Source organism: Spodoptera frugiperda, chromosome 25 (assembly GCF_023101765.2).
Source record: "Spodoptera frugiperda isolate SF20-4 chromosome 25, AGI-APGP_CSIRO_Sfru_2.0, whole genome shotgun sequence".
NCBI classification, from domain to species: domain Eukaryota; kingdom Metazoa; phylum Arthropoda; class Insecta; order Lepidoptera; family Noctuidae; genus Spodoptera; species Spodoptera frugiperda.
The window spans coordinates 326,935-349,878 of NC_064236.1; the positions used below are offsets into that span (position 1 = coordinate 326,935).

The window sequence follows — 22,944 nt, forward strand, 5'->3', positions numbered from 1 at the left end:
TTATGGTAGTTTGACAGTGGAGCTTTAGTTAAATGCAGTCGCTCAAACTAACGACGAGTACTTTATAAGTTAAGCATGAGCTGCAGTTGATCTGTGAACGAGTGGCACTAAAGTACACTTTGAAACTACATAAAGCTAACTCTATTGTGATGGCTATTTCTATTCCCCTGGACAGTCAGGAGATAGAAAATCTGACGGCACTGGTAGCCGGAAGCATAGTCATATCATTCGTACCGGACGGAAAATAAGAATCTACGTAAATCGAAGTCTGTAAACACATACATACGTACTGTATGTACCCATATATTGTAGGACGCTGTAAAATTTATCAAAAGACACGCATTAGTAGTCATGCACACTTTAAACTACATCATTGTTAGCTCAATGTTTTGTAATTACATTTCAGTATCTGTTGTTTATTTATTGATCGCTTGTTTAAATAATTTCGTGGTTCGTAACCATTCAATTCACGGTGCTCTCTAAATAAATGTCGTGTACATATTGCACGCAATAATAGCCACTGTTCGACCAATCATTATGTATTAGGATCAAGTAACTGTGTAATATGATGTGGTACCCTGTTGATACAACACAGTCGCACTATGTTCTTCCTAGAATTAAAAAGAAGTTTGGAACAGCACTATACCAGGAACTATACACATGCGCAGGTATCAATTTAAATTAGTAAATCCTACCAAGGCTGGCCCTACCACTGTCCATTGTCATTTGGCAAGGCAAATCCTAAATCCAATCCTTTTTTTTTTTTACTGTTCTAATTCTAGATTCCGTCAATATAGGAAATTCGTTACTACGAGTACCTACCTACCTATGTATAAAACTGAAAATATAGTTTTTTTATCTTCGGTCATCTTTTATTGACCCGGAAGGCCTACAACAAGTAGGTTTTGAGACAAGTGTTTTTCAAATCGGAGCTTTTACATAAGTTATAGCTATTACATTTATAAGATAGCCGTTTTTTTTACATTGATTGATGATTGATTTTGAATCTAAATGAACATTAAAATCGAGAAACAGTTTGAACAGTTTCCAATACAGGTAATAGAATAAGTATACTAACGTAACTACCCTACCCAATCCCCGACTCCCCAACACCCCTGAAATTCCTAACCCCCAAAAGGCCGGCATACGCACTTGTAACGCCACCGGTGTTTTGGGTGTCCATGGGCAGCGCCTATTGCTTACCATTAAGTGATCGTTCGATCGACCTGCTCGTTTACCGGCTTATACCGTATAAAAACTTACCAAACGTACGTCTTTTTGGTGTTATAACAAAGGCACGGCAAAGGTTTAATAATTTTAATTAATCTCTCTTATTTGACATTTTAATATACCTACTTATACAAAATACTTGCAGCCACACTGCGCGCGCGACGTCACCGCTTAAGAGTCCCGCTGTGGCTTGAAACTAGTAGAGCTTTTTCATTTTATTCAAGTATATGCCGTTATTTCAATTAATTTAGGTTAATTTGTATATTTAGTTCCAGTATTATACCTTCTTTAACACACCCTTGCGATTTACAAACAGCTTCAAACAAGCTAAAAGTATGTTGAATCAAAACTCGAGAACATGTACTTTGAGGGCCAGCTTCTTTGAAATTTATTCATATTGTACTATACTCGTGCATCTGCTATAATACCTTACGCGTGGATTGTCCAGAACGTCACAGCTTACAAAGAAATCTTCCATTGTAGGAAAGTTTGCAGCAACAAATCCAAAAATCTCTGTACACACCTCTTGACCTGAACATAAATATTTGTTCCAAAAATGATAGATTGCCCACAGCTACCGGTAATACATTTAGTCCATTGGTCTGTCAGTGCTCCTAATGGATTTAATTATTTAATTAGACATCGCTTCGATGGCGCATCAGCCATAGTAAGCTTTTAACGTGTGCAAGGATTAGTCCGCATAATGTAGCGAAGCAATAATGTTATTCAATAGACCATAATCATCCATTGCTGGACGTTAATTCAATTCATAATATAACTGATGAAGTACACCGAATTCTGTATGATCTTGTGTTTGACGGTCAGTTAATATTGGTCTTGCATAGCTTGACGTGCAGCCGTATACGTCCATTAGCAGTTGAAGTTAGCACAAGCTATGTTTCTGCGCTGCATGTACAGAAAGTTACCAAATCCCGTTTTTTGTTCGCGACAGTTTTAAAATTGAGTATTCAAATGTTACGTACTACTAACACTTGTGTACAATATTTTCAGCAGAATTCAGGAATTTATTTCACATGGTCCGTGCTTTTGTTACGCAAAGCTGTACTCAAACGAAAGTTGTCGTTTAGACCAAAACAGGATGGTGAGGTCAACTTCACCATTATAAAACTGTCGAAATGGGACGAAAGTTAGCTTTGATTAGTCGGGACTCTTGAGAGACTGAAGCATTGTGTAACGTACGTCCTACAGAGAACATAAAAGTTCAGTTAAAGCCATGCTAGATGTTGATGGCGCTCCTGCGGTTTGGTTGTGCTTTAAATAGCTTTGAAAAACTCATATACTATCGTAAACTGTTCCATAATAAAAATAGTCTACCGTTTTTAATGTTTACGCAACACCTACGAGTATGTAACGTGGTGTAAAGCTAACATGTAGTAGTGAGTACATAATGATTTATAGGTATACATGTAAATATTGCGAGGCAGCTGTAGTGGCACATGTATACTGTATACGTGAGCGGTGCAATCACATCGGCATGCTATTAATTAGCTAGAAAGATTCACTCCTGCCACTAAACCGCTTATTACGAGTACCTCGTTACTATCTCCGATGTGGTAGAACATTTCAAATTAATGAAATGGTTCTTTATCCTATTAATTTATTGTCTTGGTACCTTTCAACAAGCCACATAATATAGAATAGTAATCCCATAGACTGTAACAGAACAATATATGTTATGTCATCGTGAAATATTAATGTGTGTATAAAATGCACTCTCGCTAAGCTGGGAATGACGTATATGTAAACTGCATTCACTATATGGTATTAATGTAAATATTTTATTGGATCAAAAAAGATTAAATATCCATTTGGTATTGACAAGTTTTTTCATTCTACCTCGGTGGACGCGGATTTTGTTATATTTAATTTCATTTTGTTATTTTGGCTTTGCTCATAGTGCAAAATTGTTTAAATAAAACTGCTATTTTTTGCGATAATTAGGTTTCCTGAGTCCAAAATAAAGTATTTCGACCTTTAATACAATAAAATATTTAAAAATAATCTGCTTGATGATCTAGACATAGACCTGGTGATCTACGTGATTTTCGTTGATTTCCAGCCTATTGCCTAAATGTCTGCTTTTTGACATAAAAATGTGATGACGTCATAACGCACTATTTCTTACAAAATTCATAGAAAATATAGTTTTTGACGTTTCGAAAAAGTATTGATTCGACTACTAGGTAACTATCCTATTGTGTAAAAGTGACTGCCTGTTAAAAACTACGTTAAATAAATTTTTGCCTGAGGGTCGGGACCAGATGGAAATACCTTTTCACGTGTCAGGTGTAAAAATTCAGAAACAGCTTAACTAGAAACTGTAACTATGTGTCCCGAGTTGTATTCCGAACGGCACAGTTTGAGAACATTTCAATTAGCAGTTTGCCCTTATTTTTTAGCAGTGCAGGTAATTGACAAAGGTCAACTGTTCCGGCGCCGAGCTGCTTTGTTCCGACCTTGTTGCACGTGCGAAATACTTGGAATTGAATTAAAGCTTCTTCACTGGAGAACAAGTTAAAACTTATATTGCGTTTCAAAGTTAATTTATTATTTCTAGTGGTTTACAACATCGCTTCGCTCCGTAGTTGTTGACGATCCCGATACAATGTGCATCACATACTTATATTGTTAGTGTGTTGCACATTTTGATGAGATATTTTTTTTTGTCAACAGATGCGTTTCAACGGAGCGTCAGTTCCTGACTGACTTTGTGGCGGGTGCGGAGAGTACAGCTGGTGGCCGCCTGGCTCGCTGGCTGGCTCCGACGCCACACGTCGAGCCCTCCAAGTGTGAGCTGAAGGCCCCGGCGCTGCCGGTGCGGCCCTCGGCCAGGGTCACTATCCCCATCATCGTACGAGATCAATACGGCGAAAATGTTTCCTCACCGGCGCTGAAAGTTGAGGTGAGTGTTATTCATTATTCGAAACATTTGAGCTGCTACTACTGTCATTTTTTTAGACTTCGACATAAAGAGACGCCGCCAGTGCCGCGCGGCCTTTTGTCGCCGTTTCTGTTGTCTGTCCCTACAAATATCGACTATCAGTTGTGTCCTTGCCGTGCAGTGTACCCTGCCATAATGAAATCATAGCTTTTGTCTTTCCCACTACACATTGTACTTTTCCATTTTACAATTGCAGTACTTTGCATTCAGCATGAATCTTCTTTATGTTCTTTGTGAATGAACTACTGATACCGATAACCCTCTACCGTCTGTTATCGAAACAGTTGTTTAGTCATACAACTGTCTGTTGAGTACTTCTTGTTTTCTAATGGTCGTAATGGTGGGGATTCGTCCGACACTCGCGAGCATCGGACGAGTTGTGCCCGGGTGTCTGTAGGACGAGTAATGTAAGCACCCGGTGTGCTAGATGCGGGCGACATGCGCAACAAGTGTTTGAAACTTCATTGCCTAAGCTGTTAGCCTTAAACTATACACAGAAATATTAATATACTACAGCGCGACCATTCGGAATATTCGTATATATCCGACAGTTCTCGTTCGTGTAAGTTATGTTGCTGTTTATTGACGTATCATTTAAGCGTTGAGTAGCATGTCTGCACCATAGTTCCCTGGAATGGGTCTTTAAGGCACAACTTTCACGTTAATTTTGTCAATACAAATTGCATCTCGCAGAAACTTGTTTGACAAAAGTAAACTTATTTAACAGCAACCGATACGTGTAATCTTGTGAGTCCGTCTCATCTTTAAGCATTTTCATGTGTATTGTGACTGAAAAGCAGAATCATCATATCAGCATCAGCATGATGTTACAGTATACCCTATTACATTCTGTCATATAAATATTATGCCAAACAACATTTATACGAACTATTTATTATATGAAGAACAAACAAACTAATACGAGGTGTGTTATACCAAATTAAATTCGGAGTTTCAAGTTTCTTTCATTTAAAAGGAACCCCCCAAAATACATTGAGCTGGACGGATTAGTTCAAACAAATCGTCAGCTTCTCTGGGACAAAGTAAAAGTAGGTTTTACGTTTTGCATTTACACTTCTATGTACCCCTCTTCGTTAAATGAAAAGGTGTGTTAAGTTTTGTGAATGTAAGTAAAACATTGACAGAAAAACTTAAGCTGTGAAAATAGGGCTTGCACCGGATACATTTGACGTACACAAATCAATAACTTTATTCATACAGTCCATACGAAGTGATTTGGGAGAGAAATCACAAGAATATTTGATTTCTGGAGTAAATCACGTATTCACCTGAACACCGAGCGGGACTGCAGACTGCGTTTGTAAATAGATATTTGAAGGAAGATCAGTGTTCCCTCGTGTTGCTTCAGTGTGCAATATTACCGTTCAGAATAGTTTTGACACTAGTTTACTAGTTTGCTACTCACCGGCCATCGCCCGTACTAGCCATGCATATACTGCACAGCGTTCTTCAAGCAGTGGAAACTATTTTTAATTTTTATTGCATTTTACAGCAGCTATCTCTCGATATTTACTAATTGGGATTTTGAACAGTTCATCAGCTTATCATTTTATAATGCTGTATTAATGATTGATGTCATTTGAAACTAATTTTTGCCCCGGTTTTGCTCTCGTAAAATTGGAAAATGCTTCATCCAGTACTTCTGCCCCCCATTTTAGTGAACTGGGGTGTTCGAAAGAGACAAAAAGTAGTCTATGTCTGCATACATTAATCTAACTCCACATAAAATTTCTTCTGATTTGCCGTAAAGATGTATAATCAAACAGCACGTATTTACAATATTAGGCATCGTTCACACCAAAAGTATTGTCATTGTCAGCCGCCGATTGTGAGTATGCTCACTGTCTCCCTCAGTGTGAACGTGGGCTCAGTCTGCCGTACGCGTTTAGATCGCTAGGGATCCCGGACACCTGGAGGTGGACATGGTAGTCCAGAGCTTAGTTCCAATGTTACTGATATTTGAACTTTTATTAAGAATTGTAGAATGTAGACTGGTAAAATCACGTCCGATGTATGGCGATCCTAATTCATTTGCCCATTGATATTTATTGAGTTGGATTCGGCGGCGACCTTCGAACCGGCTGATGGATGTGACACACTTGCAATGCACGTTGTCACTGCACTTTATCTACGAGTATATGCCGATGCACATGTGTCACAGGTTCAGCTACAATCATTCTAGCTATGTGTGTCGTTTGGGAGTGATAACGTAATTATACAAATTCCCTCGTTTATGTAATGACTGTAGCTATTATAACGCGGTACGAAAGTAATGCAATGCTTAAGATTCGTGTGCAGTTGTTATATTCAAAAATACTCTTGTAATAATTGTTATCATGCCATATTATGACGTCCACATTGATTTTATTCAATACACTGCCTGGTTGTTACCTGGCATACTAAGATAAATGCTAATATCTTTCTCTATAATATATATATACATGTCGGTGTGTTAGCTCATGTGCATTGTTGTACAACAATACATAACGTGCGGCTCTCAGATGCAATAATCAAATTGCGATATTGCGTATAGGCGCTGGTTGCCAATTAACCAATAATATTGAATCCCTTTAATCGCAAAGTGAGTCGAGTGTGAACAATAGTTGCAGCACCTATATACTGCGCCATACTGCACTAATTACAACTGTTATCCAGGTGTATACTAGACTTGTATAAACATTGTCAGAAGACGTCGACTGCTAAATAAACGTCTACCATGCTGTATGGTAAAACTAATGACCATTGACCATTGGGGTCATGGAGCGGCTACTTACTACACACCTAAAATTGTAGAATAAGTATTAAACTTTAAGATTAATTTCTATTCTAAGACCTTTTTACATCCTACTTTTGTGTACCGTTGTCGAAATGGAAACCTTTATTGTAAACAATACCCACTCCTATTGATAAATTCCAAAAAGTATTTTCTGAATATGTTTATGAATATTTAATTACGTCACTTAACTAAAATAACTACAATACTTCACCTCAGCATCCTTCCTATGTATGAATATTCGATCGAGATGCTTTCGTTTAATTATTTCCCGCGTGGATTCTCAATACGTAATACCTATGTGATGTGTTTGATGTATTGTAGTGGCTGTTTGTGTAGGAAGGTATAAGTACCAATAAATAATTGAAACTAAAGTTGTTCTGTCTTGTAAAACTGCAGGAACCAGGATCTGTAACTTTATCAGCAACATTAAGTTTCTTTTTTATTGTATTTTAAAAATAATTTTCATATTCATTTAACAGGTTTAATATCGAAGTATTTATGCAATGCAATGCAATTTGTACTAATTAATTAAGTAGGCACAATCTGTTATTACCTTTGCAATATTGAACGCTGGATTATTTTTGCCCTGCACCGGGAGAGAGGAGTGCGATGTGAAATAAAAAGGGGAACGAGATATTCAATGATCATAATAGTGTCGGCGACTTTTATTTTTAATATCCATCTACAGTATCTACGTTAATTAAAAGTACGACTAGGAATTTTTTGTTGCTTTTTACTGGAATAAAAAAATTACGACGATACATTGATTTAAATCGCATGACGTCACTTTGGGTATAAAATGTTAAATTCATGTAGAAATTACATCCAGCCTTCATCAACGAACTTTAGTTTGCTTCATATTATTAGTTATTTTGGCGACTAAATTATATGCAGCAAATTTTGGTTCCGAGAAATGATGAATGTCGGTATTACCTAAAACAAACTCGGTTGGTTCGTCAAACATGTACGGCAATACATTTTATTGGTTTACTTCTATTTGAAGCTAATTTTCAGGTACATATTATATTATGTATATGTATTAATAGCAGACATAGTGGTTTTTGTGACCAATATTAGACAACAACATTTTCACTAAAATGATTATTGCATCTAATACCTAAATCTCGCCCTATAGTTTACATGCAATGCGTGGGGAATTAACATATACCTGTATAATATAATTCCACATGAATATATCTCGGGCTTCGAGTCCTCTCCAAGCTATGAGACCCTCGTCAATGATTGTGCAACTTGTAGTAAGTACCAGTAGCGTGGCGACCAGCGTGTAATGGAGGAATTGATGTTAAGACGACAGCCGGAGACGTTACCATTGGAATTTCCACGAGAGCTTGCACACTACTCACACTAAACAGATCTAAGTGGAAACCCATATTAATATAATTCCTAGGTTATGGTTGAAATTGTTGGTCTGTGCACTTCTATTGACATCGGAATGCTTTGTTAATATTAATTAATACCTCGTGAACAAATAAACTAAATCACAACTATATTCGTATACACTATTCAATATTGGCGAAAATATTTGTTTTAATTGAATTTAGTTCACAGACACCTATAATAATAAAAATCTTTATTTTCTCAAGCTTTTACAATTTAACATTTATAAATTTCTACAGCTATGAGACTGGTGTCTGTTAAAGGTTGAACCTGTGTTACAGATCACCAGGCCCGGGTGACCCCCGGAGACGTTGAACTGCGTATATCACATTATAGTATTAAATACTAAATTACAAAAATCAATATACTGGAAAACTTACAAGAAATTAAGCTTAAATTAAACCTAGAAATAACAAATAAAGTAAACTAAAAATAAAACATGGACAAACATGTTATATTATATGGAGTAACTAATATTGTTTACGGCGTATGGAATGTTTGCCTTGGTATAGGTGTAGTTACGAATTTAGTAGTTACGAATTTAGTAGTTATAGTTTTTATACTCGGGCAGCCGTCTCAGTCACAAGTATAGAATGGGATTGCACTTATACCTCGGAAATAAGTCAAGTCAATCTCCAATAAGTTCTGTTTTATGTCTCATCAACTCGTCCTGTCATATCAGATATGTCACCATACAAAATTCCCAATAATGTGGAACAAGCGTGTCGTTGCGAATGCTACTCACGCGGCTTCAAGCTCGCGATGAATTTAGCCTGAAATATCTGATTTTCGAGTGCCTACATTGTTCGGCGATCGGTGCATTTCGACCTGTGTACAGTTAATTCGTTAGCCCGCAAAGCGCAGCAGCATGATGGCATCTGACAGGTGGATGTTTTCGATCGCTCGCCACTCGCCTGTCTGCTGTCTGCTGCGCTTTCCGTGTCTTTCTAAACGTTGTTGTTGATGCAGCTCAATTTGTACTCGTACTCACTGTGTTTATATTTTTACCTATGATGAATGTTTGTCCTGTAATGGCGAAAGGATTCGAGTGCAATGGATTAACTTGTGAAATGTACCTAAAGTTTATCTCAATAGAAAATCCCCGCTGCACTACATATTTGTAAACACACCCACAACAGGAGAAAATCCTAGATTGGGGCAAACGATATTTTTTTAAGTACTAACTATACATGACTATTATTTTCACCATGAATGCGATACTAAATTAAAGTCATGCCTTTGTGCGATAAATCTTTGAATAATATAGATATACCTATACATACAAAATCTGGCGATACAGGCACTCTGCTAACACAGTTACCTTCATAGTGGTGCACCAGTTTAATGGCAGCTACATACGTACTCTACATATGCCGTGACACGAAACATCTCGTTACGTGTGTCACTAATGCAATCTTTCCGATCACCGCTAGCCGCTCGCGAATTGTTGCCCCGGGGTGCAATGTTCATACTCCGGTACGTTACAGGGAAACTGGACGTTTCCGAACACTGAAATGTTGCTCCTGAAAACTTTGTATTTTGAGAACGTAATGAAGTTGTTTGGCATCTGCACGTATCGTTGGGGCACGGTGGTGAGGTTTTAGGAAATGTTTTTGAATTATGCACACATTGTTTCCTTGCTGGACGAACATTAGTTTGACGATCACAAAGTAATGAAATACTTTAACGGTAGTCTTTATTCTTTATTTCTTTATTGTCTGTTCATAAATTGTTAATGCATGTTGAAATATATAATTATATAATTATGTAAAAACGCCATAAATGGAAAAATACATTTTTAAATACCGAGACTCGACAGCCGACGAGCATAGAATGATAGAACTACAATTTCGGTACAGTGCAAACAATATTATTAACAACGTTGCTACGAGTATTGCGACGTATTTGTGACGCTGTCAGTTTGTGCGATTAAGTTCAGTTGTCACCAGAAATTAGTGTCCCCAGTAAGCTTTTCACGGAACTAAAGTAAACCAATGTTGGATTAACATTATGAACAGTCTCTCTGTAGGTGAACTTGCTGATATGACCTGCATTTCAACATGTGCAAGAATTTTCCTGGCGCACTACTACATTGCGCTGGAGTTGTACTGGCTCCTTACGTGACTCGCGGAGATGTGATGGAAAAACCACAAACCACTCAGTCAATGGAGTATCCGTTGGAAGTCAAGGAGTTGTGTGAATAGCCAAATTGTATTGGCTGTTTAAAATAATTACCTTGTTTCAGCATTGATGTGTTTTATAAATCAATATCTCTCCGCATTGGTAAAGTCCGGGTTTTAGATAAATAGAGCTGGAATTTAAAATATGATGTGATTTCTACCTAAAATCTATAGCCAATAAATAAACAGTAAATTGAAAACAAATATAAAAGTCCTAAATCTATGGTAATCGAAATAGGTCCGAAAGTTACACAGAACATTCGGATTATTTGTGAAGTATTTGTGAGGCGACGATAGGTGTGTAGCTGCTGTAGCTGCTGTGAAGCGCTTACATAAAGCTTTTAGTACGCACTAATCTCATGAACTATCGTTTTGATTTTATAACAAGTAATATACAAAACAATACAAGTAAAAACAATTATTTTTGAAGGTGAACTGTTTTAATGAGTTTCATTCTACCAAACAAGAATAGATAATATACTTGGTCAACAAGATTAGGAGTGTGTAGGTCTGTACCAAATAACAGACCGATCTGTCATTAGGAAGGGGCGAAGGTGTTACTACAAAATTTGGCACTGTACATTTACAGTATAAGTAGGTAAATTCATTATTATCTTAATAAAGTTACACCGTGAACAAAATCTGTAGACATGGCAGTAATTGTAGCTCATCATAAAAATGCATGCAGTGAAAAATGTCCTGCACATGTTAACGAGCCGAACCCTCTGTAATTTTGTTTCGCTGATGGCACTCGTGTTGCGCCGCCGCCCGCCGCCGCCCGCCGCGCCCGAGGCGCCCTCCCCACGCATCACCAATCTATACATATGAAATGCTTTGTCCTGAATGACTGACGGACGGACCAACGCACGAGCCTAGTCCGGCTTTATTTGTACAGTACTGAAACTTGGGGGATGGTGCGTACATTATCGATTGATAGTTTGTACAATCATTGACCCAACACCCATCAAACAAATCTATCGTATGAACGGTTAATTTTTTTTAATTGGTCGCTGAAAAGAAAATTAAGTGTGATGATTGCGTTCTACTGAAATAGAAAATTACTTTGCTTTATGCAACTTTCATAGTCCTTCACATTTTCTGAACTGAGTGGACGAAGTCGCGGCAACATACAGGCACAAGTATATGAGTCAGTAGCAACTTGTCCAATTATCATATTAATTCTACGTACATCGGAACTATGCGAAAAATTATAATTCTCCTGACTTTTCAATAAGTGGCTGCGACCTTCAGGTGCTGTAAATTTAGTTAACTGTACACTTACGATCGTTTAACGAATGTATCACGCGAGTTGGGCTGGAAACAACACATCACTGGTTAATTATTGCTAGGGACCTACTGAAGAAGTTTCGAGGCGTGTACAACTGCTACTATTGGTATTTTAGGAATCTTACCTAGAAAATACACCTTATGACATGGAGTGGAAGTCAGTTTCTTGGGACTATTATCCACGTCATCATCAACAGCCTATAAGTGGCCACTGCTGACCAAGGGCTTCTTCTCACACGGAGAACCACGCTTGCTCATTGCGTGTTGGCGATTTCATACTAATAATTAGAACTTACGAGTATAAGCCCAAGTTTCCTCACGATCTCTTCCTTCACCATTTTTCAGTGGTTTCTAATGCATGCTACATGCTACTAAGGTGTGAAGCGAGCATAAATAATCTTAGAAACTACGTAGGTATATCTTCAAAAAAGTCACATTGGTTGGTATGTGTCGTTGGTAGGTTTATTGGTCATTTTATTGATAATACGTTATTTAAATCTGTACCAAATTAAAATTGAGTTTCCTAAACCCATTCATCCTCAAAGATTATGAACTATGAATACAGAGCAATAAAGCATTTGAAATTAAATAAAGCACTTACCTAATAGAGCGTAGTACCTATTTACCAGTTTGTAACTTCGCAGATTTATTGGTAACTTGTTGAATACGAATCGCAATGCAATAACATTCCTAGGAAATAGCTATCGGAGTTTGTAAGGATTCACGTTTACTATTTTCACTGGTTCAGTGTAAAATAAATGCTACTGAATCGAGTTAATACTACGGACTCAATTGAATATAGTTTTAATTGTACAAACTCTTGATTCACTAGTGCAATTGTTGTCAAGTGATTGGAAATAGAACATTTTTATATTTGATTACACAGTGTTACGTTATAATTGTTGTTACGTGAGTTTATTTTTGAGTGATTAGTTTCATTTTTCGAAGTACGCACTGAATGCATGAAAATGTTTAGTTTTATTACTACTTATAGAGACGAAAAAATATGTAAATGTGAATACAATAAGCCAGTTTATAGTGTGCCTGTTTACACAGTTTTGATTTCCTTTTCATTGAGTCCAATATATGTATTTGTTACTTATTTTACATCACCAGATAAAATTGATATTTGCGCGCGGCTTGTCAAAACAACAGCATATACATATGTACAATACAAAGATTTTTGTGTGATATGTATAGTAAAAGTATTGAACAGTTGAATGCTGAAATTGATTGAAATGAAGGTGGATAGAAAGTCGCGCTTTGTTTGGTTCACTAGAAATTCACTGCATTTCAGCTTCCATGAAAACCTTTGTTGACGGGACGGTATAGATTCCTGTTTGTGAAGGTTATTATTTTAATGTTTTACACTGAGCTTGTCTCCTGTGCATTTACTGACCTTGTGCCAAACTGTACTTGGCCTTGTACTAAATATATATAATTCTGATTATCGGGCATTCCCTATGCCTCTATGTACACCGTCCTAGCTCTAGTTAGGCATGTTTAGGCGGCTGGCCTGCTTTGTTCGGTCTTCCACTGGGGTAGGCAGAGACAATGGACGCCAACTGATGCGGCTCCGGCATTACTCTTTCACTTCATAAACGATCATCAATATTTTACTTCCTGCTTGTTGGTTTACTTAATCGACGGTCTGCATATTTAAAACTAACTACTCCCGCGTGGTTTCACCCGCTGCTCTTGTCCTATTGATTGGACTAACCATCACAAAGATTCTTTAGATTTATGTACTACTAGTTCGATTTGAAAAATATCGAATCAGTAATAACTGATGTTAGGTTTTTTAACAAACAAACACACTCTTCAGCTTTATTATAGTTAGTAAGTAAAAATAATCTAGGTATTTGTTAAACGTTGCTTTCCGTTGATACCGATATATTGCCGATATACTTAAAGTAAAATAAAATGGTCAAACAAGAAGTTTGTGAAATCGTCACTTCGTTGTATTCGAACTAATTGTGGAACTGGAATTCAGTTTTGAACTTTATGTACTTGCTGTTTGAATTCCTATTCTATTCTTGTTTGGTTACGACACACGACACGTGCGCGATTTGAATCCAGGAAACTTTATATTCTATCATATGTGAGAACGTGTAGTATCATGGAAAATTGTCGATTCGTATTAATAGATACTGTATCGAACGCCGACCTGTTAATAGCCTCATCCATAGGTAAATAATATAAAATTACAGACTTACGGGGGCCTACCACAATTCTTCGACCCGAAATTTCTTTATCCAACGAAATATAAACAAATATAAGTTTCATACCGTACTATCTAACATTTTCGAAGTTACACAACGAATCAAAAAAGTGTTCAATAACGAAATTTCGTTTCAGAGAATCATAGTAGGCCTTTTAGCCTGAACACAATACTTGCTGCTGGTGCAGAGTACATAAACATTAAATTACTCGTTATATTATTACCATAACTAGGTTAATGAACATGCGTCTTTACCAGTGTTGATAATGTGTCTGTTTGTCCCAAAGGTGGTGGTGCAGAGACTAAGTGCCGGCTCAGGCCTGGCATCGAACGTGGACTACCAGCGCCACAAGATCCCCGACGTGCCCTACCAACCCACGGTCAGAGAGAACATGTGCTTCCACGCGATCACTATGATGAAGGTACGTATCGAGCATGTTTACAAAAATACTATCAGAAGTTATCACTGTCAATCATTTTTACAAAGGTGCTATAAAACCCAAGACCATCCACGTTGTTAGTAAAAATTCCAAAAATCGTTAAGCCTAAGGAAAATTTGGTGAACAAATTACTATAGACCCCTTCATTCTCATCGACTAAGTATTATTTTGAATAGGTTTCGTAAAACTAAAATGAAGACAAGCGTATAAGAATCTAATTTCCTTCGAGTTGAACTCACACGCTCACCAAATGGGAAGCTGTAGCTACACATTAGCCGCAGTAACATTGATGTTGACGTCACGCTGTACTACATACAGCCACAACACTGTCTGTCATCATTAAGCTGTTCTCCAACATTTTTCTAACCTTTATTTACACTTTATTCATGACCTGAATTACCGTAATAACTTGTAGTTTACACTTCAGGACCTCATTCATGATAAGATTTAAAATGACCGTGAACGGCAAGCCACAGGATTTTATTTTACCTAGCACCTTCCTAGAATTTTCCTTTTTATTTTCCTAGAAAGCAATTTTCGCAACGCATTGAATATCCGATATTTGTTAATGGAGAATTTAAAATATATTACCACAGATATTTATTACTTTGTAACGATTTCGAAAATATTGTATATTTTCGATATTGCGTTTTCAGTTAGTTTGCTCTGCCACGAATTTTTAAATTGAAAGGTTTAACTATTATTGATTCATTGGAACGATGTACCAATACAATTGAAACTTTGCCTCTGACGTACAAATATATGCACACACACCCACAGTGACATTATTTGGAAAATCACATTTATCAGCACACCACGAGGGCGAAGCCGTAGGCGGCGGAAACGAATAGTCCAATAATGTTATTGCATTCAGAATATACATAGTTTTTTTATGTCTGAATCTTTCAATTTTTACAAAATACAAGTTTGTTAAAAAAAATACAACATTCAATTGATTTGGGTGTGCTACTTAATGTCCTACATTGAATGAATCTAAAGTGTCGCTCCCCTAGTAACCGATTGTGTGGCACGGTGGAAACCGCTGGGCAGAACTAGTGCTCCCGTATAATCCGCTTACAGATCCGCTTAAGCTTGAAACAAGGATTTTGCACCTTTTGCGTTACTGTTTTATGCTTGATTGCAAGCTTCCATAATAACTCATTTTCGTGAAAGCATTGCAGGTTGTAATGCGATTTCCAGGCGGCGCGCCAGCTTCATAGCTTCAATCTTTGAGTGCTATAATACTGCCTGTTTCCATGTCCGGCTAATTTGACATGTTTTCCGTTCGAAATGTGTGACATATTACGGACTATATTCTGGATGGTATGTACTAATACCATTAGTATTAATTCCGAATAATTGTGAAAGGCATGACGTATTTCAGCTGCATCCGAGTTCGAATTTTCTCTTTAATTAAATTTGTCAATTACTGAAGTAAATTCAGCATTATATTATTTTTATATCATCAACACAATACTGTGGAAAATTCACAGAGTAGATTAATAATTCTCGAAACCTTTCACTTAAATATTTTGTTACTCGATTTAACGTGTAAAGACATTCAGAAAATTTCACAGCATTATGAGCGCTGAGCTGCTTAATTAAGTATGGTGCATACTTGGGATTTTTGTACAAAAACTATGTATTCATAATATTCCAATATTATAAAACTCTCATATCATGATAGTACATTATGTACGACGTAGTTTTTAATTCATGAACGCTAGTACCTCGGTATTCGTGTTTCACGGCGATTTTATGTGACTTGAGATTGGCTAGTTGTCGTAATTCAAATACATTTGCCACGTAATTAAGTGTATGTAATGTGTGTTACATTTATTCAATAATATTAATTTGTTCTGTGGCCATTGTGGTGCTATTTGTGTTTGTGTGTGAAGACAGTCGCGTGTGTGTATGTATGGGTATTATTTGCAGTTTATTTGAAATGCGAATAAAACCGACACTACTGATTAGTCGGCATTACGTACACCGAGTAGGTACATCTTAGTTGTGTGTCGACTGTCGACCTAATTATGGCATAAGTTTCTATGAAAACATGAAACCTACACCACGCGTGTTTCAAAACAAAATTATTTATTTCTATCAACGTATGGATGGCGTAGCGGTGGCATTGTTACAAATTCGTGTTTCGTTAAGTTTTCCAAGAATTCAGATACCTACGAGTATTTATTTATTTCATAGAACCTCTCGGGCCGATATCGGTGAGGTCAACCGAGTTAACCTAGATATGTCTTAGGTTGGTAATTAGCCGATCTCTGAGCGCCTAGGGCTTTACTCTCAGCGCTGATGTACACTCGTACAAGTATTGAAGAGATATTTTCTGAATACATTCGTCACAAGAAACTCGTACAACAAAGTACAGAGCACGGTGTACATTGTTGCCGCTGCGTGGGCCAAGGAGTCTCGTTTCGTACCGCTCGATTGGTAGCAATACCACAGAATATTAGCAATACTGTTTAAAAAGAAATATATAAATGATACCTAGTAGGATTGTAAGGTCCTTGGAAATCGTTTGTATAGAAATAACGAGCGGCGGATTGATAAAACGTAATGATAAAAATGATTGTCTTGTAGACCATACTATACCTACATAAATAATTATTTTTTGCAGGCGTATCAAGAATTTTCATTCGAGGAGCTCCGGCTGGCGAGCGAGTCTTGGAGTGACGGCGGTGCCGTGGGCGGTGCGTTCGTCCACAACGGACGCATTCCGGCTGAACGCCTGCCGGTCCGGGAGAACCCGGACGGATCTTACGTGGCCACCTGGATCCCGAGGACCGCTGGGGCTTACGTCTTCAGATGCACCCTCGATGACTTGCCCGCGTCACAGGTATGGACGTCGTTTACCATTGTCGTTGGCAGAATCAAAGAACTTTTAAAATGGTCAGAGTAAATTGTTTTAGTGATAATTTCATTTTATATGAGCATTATTATATTAATATTGAAAAATACGTTTCGCGAATAAAACAAAGTACAAATAATTATCCATTGTTTTAAACGGTAGTCGTGGTTTTAGGTTTACAAACATCCAATACAGATTGATCCTGGTTTTCATTCGCTATTTTATTCGAGTCCCGTATAAAGCACTGTACACATTACACCGGAACTACAAACCAATTACTATAAATAGGGCAGGATAATGGCAATTTCGTAACAGTGAAATAATTATTGTGGGCTATGGCAATTTTATTGTGGAACAATGGTTGCAGGAAGTGACAGTAGAGGTGGCGGAGAGCACGGTGGAGCCGCCGGAGCGCTGCCAGGCCGGGGGCGCGCCCCCCACCACGCCGCCCACGAAGCTGCGGCGCTTCATTTCGCGGTTCAGCGCTGGCCTCCGAGTCCGGGCCAGTCCTAGTCTCCAGGCCGAAGAATTAGGCCGAATACCTGCTGGTGCCAACATTGCGTTCGTTGAAGAAGTGAGTCTTATTTGTATTACCTATACCAACTTCTATAATGTTTCATATGGAATGTACTGATGTGTCGTACCGCCACCTGCTTATCAAGCAATTATCGGATTTTTTTGATATACCTAATATTAATTTAATTATTTTGTTATAAAGTTCAGTTTGTAGAAACTTATAGAATCAGAGTAGATCAAGTTACGAGCATTTAACAATTAGTCAGGAAAAAGGAAAAATATAAGATCCATCCACAAGTACAACAGTTGACTTACAAAATATCACACCTTTTGTGGATTAATAATAATAAAACATGTTTGCATCGCACACGACTGAACATCTGATTTTAATCGAATCTATACAAAAAGACAGCTGCGGAGTACTTACACCTCATAGGTGGTATGAATGAAACTCAACAAAAAATGTACGTAGGGATCGCAGAACGTAGCCAGCTTTCGTAGGACAAAGGCGCAATGTTGATACTACAGAGTATAAAGGTAGATCAAACTCTTATGGTGCAGCCACCCCCGCACGCGATCAAACGCCGGGTGTGTGTAAATTTATTTTTAGAAAAATATTATTTTCCTCATCTCTGTGTGGGAAGAGGCCTTTGGTCAGCAGTGACCACTTATAGGCTGTTGTTGATGATGTGATCATGCAAATTATTTTTTCATACCCTTATTTATAGGGCACCTCCTTATCAGAATAACTAATTCTAGCAAATATGTTTTAGTTTGATTGGGGCCGAGTATTTTTCCATACACCTCACATAAATTCAGATTCCAACTGAGAATTCAGACTATTGGAAGAAAGAACAAAAATACATACTTTTTATTTATTGTTTTATTTTTTGAGGTGTTAGTTAACGCCACGTCAACCTCGTTAGTTAATGCAGTGTTTATACATTTCCCCCGAATGGACAACTAGAAGCTAACTCTTCCCCTTGCAGGTTGTAAACAAGGACGGCACGTGGGTGCGCTTGAGCGCAGAATCCGTGCGAGCTTACACAGATGAGATGACGGAAGTAGCGTGGTGCATTCAGCATCATCGACATCTAGACAGGGCTCTACTGGTACCTGTAGAGCCGACCACACCACTGCCGTCACAGGTAATCTTGTGTTTCTCACTCTGAGAAGGCTCAGTATTGGCCACTTAGAGGCTGTTGGTGTAGTGTTGTGTTGTTTGTGTCCGTAACTTCATAAATGCGTCACAATTGAATCCGTGACAAAGCCGAGTTTAGCACTCCAAACCTGATCTCTAAATTCTGAGAAGGACAAACATACATACCTACAAACATTGATTTCTGTTCATATAGTTTACTAACTTTCCGCTAACTGCATATGAGATAAAGGAGCCTATATCACTCTCTCAGTATATCCCATAAGACATAGAAACCTCCAGGGGAGATCATACACATTTTAATAATCACAACTTGTTGTTTTAATCGAATTCAAAAAACGAGTCGATACTACATAATTATGTTATGTTCGGATGATTGAATTGTTTGATATTTTCTTTCAGGACGAGTGTGCCAGTATATGGGGCGGCTACGGAGAGGCCAGGGAAGATCTGCAACTATGGGCGCAGGATGACAATGACGGCGCATTGACCGGTACATAAACCAATATTTCTAGTCAAATATACACTAGCGTAACATATATTGAGGAGTCCCTTAGTAAATCGGGTTGTTAACCTTTTTGTTTTTAAAGGACCTTTTAAACTTAACTCAAGTCTTAGACGCAGTCTGCTCGCACACAGTTACTGTACGATTACATTGTTACATGGTATAGCAGCAATAGTGTCCAGAATGGCTTTTCCTCAAAGATTATTTTGTTACAGATATAACCTGCCTCGATGATAGAGCCTTCCCGTACGGACAAATACAGGTAATCATAGTACAATCCTATTATACACATAGACGGCATGCCATGTAGTCAACCAGTCAGTATTAATGTTGGAATTCTATTTTGATAATTTATTGAACAAATAATTATATTATATTATACAATGTATAATATTAAGTGCACTAAGTGGTTGGGATATTAGCGGTGGGGAGGCTGACTGGTTAAGCTTTCCTGGCTTGCAGTAATTGTATCTTCTACTTCTCTACTTACTTGTTATAAAGTTTATTTGTAAGTAAGTAAGTAAACATATGGTTCTTGGCGTTTTAAATTTTTTAATATCTTTGTTTTCATCGTAAACGCTAGTGAACTAGTTATATTACGTACAAAGGATATTTCGCTAATCCATTTGTCGTATGTTCCAGGCGGATGGCAGCCCGTTCATGCTGCCTGGCTCCTCGGAGCCCAGCAAGCGCAGCCGCAGCCTCCGCGGAGAGATAAGCTCCACCTCGTCGGCTGCATCCTCGCCCAAGTATATCATTGTTTATTACTTTAGTAGCTACTACCATGTTTTTATAACATAGCTCGTTAACTAAGTCATTTTAAAAGTGACTTTTGAACTAGGGGTTTCGGTTTCGATTCCCAAGTAGGAAAAAGTAATATTTGTGATAATTAATAGCACAGAATTTGCACAGTGTTTCTGCAATAGAGTCGCATTCGTTTAGAATTCATAACGCAACTGGTCAAAAGCAATATATTTTTTTCCAACCAAATGGGTGTCATTTATAATATCTTTAAATAAAATTTAATCTTGTATCCAACAAACCACTCAATATAGCGACAAATTGCAACCTCTTTACTGTCCCTAAACGAGGCACAATAGAATATTGCATCGTGTCTGGCATACGTCTAGGTATATTTCGGTAAACCACGTGTTAAATCATGTCCCGAAGTGTATTCCTACTTTATCTTTGGTGTTATATTTTGGTGAACATTCGACTGATATTGTGCAATAGTATCTAAGGCTGCGCACAACTCATCGAAATGATGAACTGCGCAAGGTGAACGGTCGCTCATAAGACGCCATCGATTCATATTTTGGGAGCCTTTATAGTTTGTTGTACCGATACTGGTCGATTTTTGTTTATAAATAGTACAACCTTATTCCATTTAGCGCCTTCTAACATCTTTCATCTACCATCTTAGATAAGTTTATGACAGATAGTTCATACAAATTACGTTTTTAGTTTTAATATGGTACATCCCGGGTATCCATACATTGAGAAACAGACCCTAAGCTCCAAATAGTGTGGTTGTGGTGGACGTATCTAATGTAACACGCACTTGTCACCAGTTATTTCATGCTTCCCATATAATATGAATCCATTTCTGAATACACACTTTTCAAAAACCGACAATATACAATAATATTTTGCCCAACCCGGGAATCAAACCCGAGATCACTTACGCGGTAGTAGGATATGCGATCACTCGAATTTTAAGGCAAGTCTAAGATAATGAAACTAGTACCGTTTGAATCGCGTAAAGTATTAGGAATGCTATATCTATATACTTCGGAAAATATAACAAATGTGCGTTTCCAGACGATCGCAGCGCCGCAGCAATGGCAACGCGGACGACTGGTGGTCGCCGCTGCGGCAGCGGTTCGGAGACAACACAGACATCAACGCCATACAGGAGGTCTGTACTGCCGCACCACGCTCGGCTTACTATAGTATTATAACACACAATATGTTGTCATCTATAAGTTATTGAGAGAGAAATCGTCTTATTTCGCATATTTTCTATTACATTTATGTTAATTTATATATTTAGTGTAGATATTTTTCTATATGTAATTAATTACGTACTCGAAACCACTGACTTTACTATAATAGAACATATAATTATAACGTAATAATGAACATGAATACAGTATTATGATGTTTACACGAATCGTATACCTAAAGGTCTAAGTGTTTCCTCAATATAGTAATTATCTATTGAGGTCGACATACGAAACTTGTTTTTGTCAATGAACAAAAGGACACTAATAATTAGTGGTTTGCGGTTTTCATAATACGTGGTAGGCGAACTAACATGAATAACAATAATATTTAATATATCTTCAACAAATTAAAACCAATGCAATTGACGAATAACTGAAGTTGTTCGAAATGAAAATATTCCTAAAAATATTTTTGTTTAGTAAAATGTATTCACAATTCCGATTTAGTTCAACAATATTGAGTAAATGAATGCTAGGATTAACGTATGTTTCCTGTATGTTTGCAGACGGACATCGAGCCGGAGCCCCTGCTGGTGGAGACCCGCACCAGCCGCGTGGCGCAGACAGGCACGCAGACGTCCCCCGACAGGAGCGACAGCATGTCCGCCATGCAGCTCTACATGGGACCTTCCAAGTTAAATGTGTGTATTATTAATTTGATTCTGAGCAACATAGATGGGTAGTTGCAAACAAGACATTTCGATTTTTCTTTGTACTAAAATATTAAAGGTTTTTGTTCGGCAACAGTCGTCATGATGGAAATATAAATGTAACCTCACAACCATCCTAGGTTCTTTACAACCCTCCTGTATCCGACTAGCCAGTACCAGCTATTTGGCAGCAGTGTGTTTGCCGAACATGAGCTGTATTACACATTATTATATCGGCACGTTGTAATGTATATATTTAGTTACACTCGTACCGGCTAGACCACTTGAATAATGTGCCTAGACTTTAAAAGGCCCATTTCTTTCCAGCAGGACCTACCAGGCCGACTCAGCCCAAAGCCGATATCCCGCGACCGGGCAGCGAGCCGCGCGCGCGCGTACCGGCGCAGCGCGTCGCCGCCGCCGCTGCCGACGCGCGCCGCCCCCGCGCCGCCCGCGCCCAGGAAACACGCGCTCAGTCCCGCGCAGGCTGAGTGCTTGCGAGCTGTCTTCGCCGCTCTCTTGTGGCATGAAGGTATAACCATCTACTTCTACTTTTTCATCTTTATCTCAGATATAATTTTCTATTGCACCATTTACAGGGTTCGATTCTCGCACACACGAAACAGTTCTTCGTGTGATTCAATCTGTATTGTTCCGTGTCTGGGTATGATATTAATAAACGCACCCAGGTACAATATATAAGAACATCTAGGCGTGGTTTCGAGTATTT

General features: G+C 38.0%; 1 protein-coding gene across 12 annotated transcripts in view; it reads left to right on the forward strand.

Moving 5' to 3' along the window:
• Positions 1 to 22,944, forward strand: part of LOC118264320 (E3 ubiquitin-protein ligase MYCBP2) — a 120,470-nt gene that overhangs the window by 72,671 nt on the left and 24,855 nt on the right. For 11 of the 12 annotated variants that reach the window (XM_035576822.2, XM_050704288.1, XM_050704291.1 and 8 more), the window contains 11 exons: positions 3,925 to 4,153; positions 14,363 to 14,497; positions 17,148 to 17,366; positions 17,746 to 17,952; positions 18,884 to 19,042; positions 19,456 to 19,546; positions 19,774 to 19,820; positions 20,201 to 20,307; positions 21,380 to 21,476; positions 22,071 to 22,205; positions 22,542 to 22,746. In XM_035576822.2, coding sequence (XP_035432715.2) covers positions 3,925 to 4,153; positions 14,363 to 14,497; positions 17,148 to 17,366; positions 17,746 to 17,952; positions 18,884 to 19,042; positions 19,456 to 19,546; positions 19,774 to 19,820; positions 20,201 to 20,307; positions 21,380 to 21,476; positions 22,071 to 22,205; positions 22,542 to 22,746 — 1,631 coding nt within the window. The remainder of the gene's footprint in view (positions 1 to 3,924; positions 4,154 to 14,362; positions 14,498 to 17,147; positions 17,367 to 17,745; positions 17,953 to 18,883; positions 19,043 to 19,455; positions 19,547 to 19,773; positions 19,821 to 20,200; positions 20,308 to 21,379; positions 21,477 to 22,070; positions 22,206 to 22,541; positions 22,747 to 22,944) is intronic. The other variant, XM_050704290.1, reaches the window with a different exon arrangement.